The sequence below is a fragment of the Mesitornis unicolor genome, unplaced genomic scaffold, assembly GCF_000695765.1.
Source record: "Mesitornis unicolor isolate BGI_N332 unplaced genomic scaffold, ASM69576v1 scaffold23887, whole genome shotgun sequence".
Lineage (NCBI taxonomy): Eukaryota > Metazoa > Chordata > Aves > Mesitornithiformes > Mesitornithidae > Mesitornis > Mesitornis unicolor.
The window spans coordinates 1,686-6,175 of record NW_010198740.1 but is presented as its reverse complement, the minus strand read 5'-3'; the positions used below and the strand labels follow the sequence as shown (position 1 = coordinate 6,175).

The 4,490-nt window shown below is 58.0% G+C and overlaps 1 protein-coding gene across 1 annotated transcript in view; it reads right to left on the bottom strand.

The window, feature by feature from the left end:
• Positions 1 to 3,624, bottom strand: part of ARSG (arylsulfatase G) — a 14,765-nt gene extending 11,141 nt beyond the window's left edge. The window contains exons 1-5 of the mRNA XM_010189251.1: positions 3,428 to 3,624; positions 3,021 to 3,208; positions 2,560 to 2,607; positions 2,357 to 2,480; positions 2,023 to 2,160 (exon numbers count right to left, since the gene is read on the bottom strand). Coding sequence (XP_010187553.1) covers positions 2,023 to 2,160; positions 2,357 to 2,480; positions 2,560 to 2,607; positions 3,021 to 3,208; positions 3,428 to 3,624 — 695 coding nt within the window. The remainder of the gene's footprint in view (positions 1 to 2,022; positions 2,161 to 2,356; positions 2,481 to 2,559; positions 2,608 to 3,020; positions 3,209 to 3,427) is intronic.
• Between the last annotated feature and the right edge of the window lie 866 nt (positions 3,625 to 4,490).

Sequence of the window (4,490 nt, the reverse complement as noted above, 5' to 3'; positions counted from 1 at the left end):
CAGGGACCTCGGAGGGGAAGGGTGGGATGGCGGGCGCTGAGGAGGGGCCGGATCCTGGGGACGTGCCCCAGCCCGCGCACGCGCCCGGCTCTGGCCGCCCCATCGCAACCTCCAGAAAGTTTTCGGGGCCGCTCCGACGTGCGTTTCGGCACTTCCTTCCCTTACCCGTCACCCACCTGGGGATGGAAAATGAGGAAATCCCATCCCGCACGGAGCTGCCGCATCCTTTCCCAGCAGTGCCGGACCCCGCAAAGGGTTGTGACTCCCCCACCCCCTTGCCCTGCCCCTGAAAATCACTGGGGGTCAAGGTGGGCTGATGCAACCCTTGCAAATCACCGCTGCCAAAGGCCACCAGCACCTTTTCCCATGGGATGACAGAGACTCTGGAGCTGGGAAAGCTGCTTCCCCTGGCTCCATCCACTCTCCAGCATCCAGCCAGACCCATGGCCATGGCATTCCCGCTTGCTTTTTGCATCGGCATTGCAGAAATTTCTCCTGAAAACTGAGCAAACACTGAATCAATAACTCAAGACAAACGCCCCTGACTTTTGCTCCTGTGTTCGCCATGCTTTACGTCTCACTCATGCCAAGTCTCACTGCCACGAATTGCTCAGCCTTGACACGAGCGGTTAAAAAAACACCGAGATGACAAATCCGGTGTTCTTTTGTTGCCCCATAATGAATGAGTCAGGCAGAGGAAAATTGGAATAAGCCATCAAAGCCAAGGAGAGAAAAGGCAGGCACCTGCTTAATCCTGTTCTCCACGAACGCAGATAACCCCAAAGCACCATTGGGATTTTAAAGGTTTTTCCTATTAACCCGGAGCTCACACGTTTGGTTTCACAGCATCCTCGCAGCCCGAGGCATTGCCCCGCAGTGTCCCCCCAGCTCCTCATTTGTCCCCGTTACACAAACCCTTTCTCAAGCACCCTCAGAACCACCCACCATGGCCCTTCCCCAGCTCTGTGTTATCCCTGGATGCGGGATGGGCTCGGACACGGATGCCCGGCAGCACTTCCCCTCCTGGCGCTGCAGGGAGGCGTTTTGCAAAGTCACAGCTCATAATCCGCCGATAATAGGGATTAAAATTACACAACCCGTCAGCAGGGCTTCGGGGTTGTCATCTCGGAGGAGCCGCTTTGCCCCTCGGGGAAGAGCACACCCCGGCTCCTCGTGTCCCTGCACTGCTGGGGAAGGCAGACCCTGAGGCCCAGCATCCCCAAAAATGGAGCAAACCCCAGCATGGAGCTCCCCAGAATAGAGCACCCATTCAGCATCCCCCACCCACAGAGACACCTCCACTGTTCGGCTGAGCCACCCTGCTGTCACCTCACCCGCGCCACCACAAAGACAGAGGGATGGAGGGCAGAGGGATGGAGGATGGAGGGATGGAGGATGGAGGGATGGAGGATGGAGGGATGGAGAATGGAGGGATGGAGGATGGAGGGATGGAGGACAGAGAGATGGAGGATATAGAGATGGAGGGCAGAGGGATGGGAGATATAGGGATGGAGGATGGAGGGACGGAGGATGGAGGGATGGAGGACAGAGAGATGGAGGATGGGGGAATGGAGGGCAGAGGGATAGAGGATGGAGGGATGGAGGATAGAGGATGGAGGGATGGAGGACAGAGGGATGGAGGATGGAGGGATGGAGGATGGAGGGATGGAGGATGGAGGGATGGCAGTGTTTCCCTCCCTCCCGTGCCCCCTAGCCGCCAACCCCATGACGGAGGCACAGCTCAGCTCAAAAACTTTAACCTTCCTTGTAAATGGTGGTTTTAAACACGCACCATCCCTGCAGATGAGCCAAAAGGCCATGACGAGCCATGCAGGACACTGGTGACAGCCCAGATGGCTTCCTCTCCCTCTGCTGGGAAGCCGAATCACAGAGACCCCAAATCTGCTTCCCAAAAACCGTAGGGCAGCACCTGTCCCTCCCAGCGTTGCACTGCCATGATGCAGAAGACTCCTGCAGCCACCATGAGCTGTCCCGGCACAGGGGACAGCGGTGTCACCTCACCTGGCTCGCCGGATGAAGCGTGCCGCCTCCTCGGCGTAGTGAGCCGCCAGGCTGCTGAGGTTGACGGGCTGCTGCACGATGGCGACGTTCTCAAAGAGAGGCAGGGCCACCTCCGTGTAGCAGTCCTTCCTCGCCACCCTGCCGGGAAGAAGCCACCCCACGCTTGTCCCCAGAGCTGGCTTTGCAGAAAGGCACCGCTGAGGAGGGGAGCGGGAAGGGGACGATGCTCTGGGGACCTACCCACCACTGCAGGGTGCATGGGGGGCAAAATACGGGTGCGCAAAGCATAAGGGGAGGTGACCGAGGCAAAAGAGACATCAGTGCAGATACTCACCTCCCAGAGCCAGCACTGGAAGCCCCGTGCCGCGGGCAGGGTGGGCAGGGTGGTCGGTTGTAGCCAGGGGTGTCGGTGCAGCCCATGTCATGGCTGTAGGGGATCCCGAAGTAGTAGTCGAAGCCTGAGGAGCAAGAGAAGGTGTTGGTGGGGACAAGGCGACCCCAGGATGCTTGGCTTGTCCCCACCGATGCAGATCTTACCGCGGAAGTTGGGGTGATAGCGGCCGTGGTGTCCCAGGTGCCACTTGCCTGTGTGGAAGGCACACAACATCAGAGGTTAGCACAGCCACCATACTCGAGGTGCCCTTAGCAACAAGAAAGGCTACTTGTTTTTGCTGGCCGTATTTCCAAAATGCCTATTTTTTATTGTAGAAACTCAGAAAAATTGCATGAGGTATCTCGTGCCTGTGCAAATCGACCGCTGCCAGCCTTGAAAGGCTCTTTCATGCATTTGTATCCAGAAAAAAATAAGGTTGAAAATTAAGATTTTAAGGTTAGGATTGCAAAATCTGTCCCACGTGACCCTTTAGACTTTCCTTTAATTGCCAGCATTCACCTAACTACCTGTGGTACCTCCTCCATGGGGGATGGACACGGGCATCTTCATCCCATCCTTTGCCACCTCCCTGTCCCAGGTGTCCCCTCGGTGTGGTGGGCATTACCTATGGCCCCCGTGCTGTACCCAGCCTCCCGCAGGACCTTGGCCAGGGTGGTCTCGTTCAGGGGCAGGCCGCCAAGCGAGGTGACGGCGAAGTTGTGGGTGACCCCATTGCGCACCCCAAGGCGCCCCGTGAGCAGAGAGGCGCGGGACGGCGAGCAGGTGGAGGCGGCCGAGTGAAAATCCACGAACCTGGAGAACAAAAGGACCCTTTACTCGCAACGCCTTGCCCCATCCCTCCCTGCTCCCCTGTATGTGTCCCCTTCTGCCCCAAGGGTGAGGGCCTGGAGCGGGCAATGGAGTTCACAGGTCCCAGCGGGATGCATGGACCTGCACCCCACGCTCTGCCCACCTTCCCCATGCACCCAAAACCATGCTTGGAGAGAGCCAGGGAGGGAGGACAGACGTTACCTTGTCCCTTCAGCTGCCAGCTCATCCAAATGTGGGGTCTCCTTCGTCTCGGCCCAGTTGGCCCCAAGGTCCCCCCAGCCCACATCATCTGCCAGAATGATGATGAAGTTGGGTTGCCCGTACACCACACTGGGAGTTGAGATCCCCACCAGCACCACAGTTAGCACCAGCACTGCCCACGGGGAGGGGGTCCCCATGGTGCCACACGCTCCCTGGGCCGCCGGTAGCTTTGTCTTCCCCAAAATCCCTCTGCTGTGCCCCCGCGGGTGCTGTTGAAATCTCCACAGGCCCTTGCAGCGATGCCGATGTCCCCTCCTCAAAGGGCTGGGGGCTGGGGGGGGGGTCTGGGTCTGCTGCCTTGGCCACCGACCGAGCTCCAACGTCGCCTCAGTCTTTCACACCCAGACGCAGCCGATAATCCCAAAATCAGTGCCAGCAAAGGTGTTATTCTTAGAAGTCAAAAACACCCTTTGAAGCCGCTGTCACCCTATTTTTAACTTCCCTTCCTTCCTGGTAAATATCTAATTAGACTCCGAACCAAAGCGGTATTTTTCCCTCCAGAAGCGAGCTCGATCCACGGCAGCAGCTCCTCTCAGCCGGGGGGGTGTTTGCGTCTGAAAAATGGCTCCTTCCCTGCAGATCCACTCCTCGGCTTCAGGTGGGCGAATAACGGCTGTGGCTTGGTCCTTCCCTTGCTACAGAGTCCCCTGCACAAGAGATGTGAGACACGGTCAGGGCCTGCCGGAGCCCTCCTGCATCCCAGCCCAGGGCAGAATGCCTTATCCTGACCAAAACTTTGCCTTTGAAGCTGTATTTTTTGCTCCTGATGGCTGAACTGGAAAGGACTGGGAACAACGAGCATCCCTTTCCTGCACTCATTGCTCGGGCTGGGATGGTTTCCCACCGCGCTGCTCCCCAAGGCTCCCCAAGGGCTCTCGCCGCAGGGTGCACGGCACTGGATGGGTGGGGGGAATGTGAGGGGCTTTGCCTTCGTTTGTACAAATTGAGAAGTTTCTAAAGCTTGTTTTTTAAATTGAGTTCTGCTCCCGCTGCCTCGCTGCCG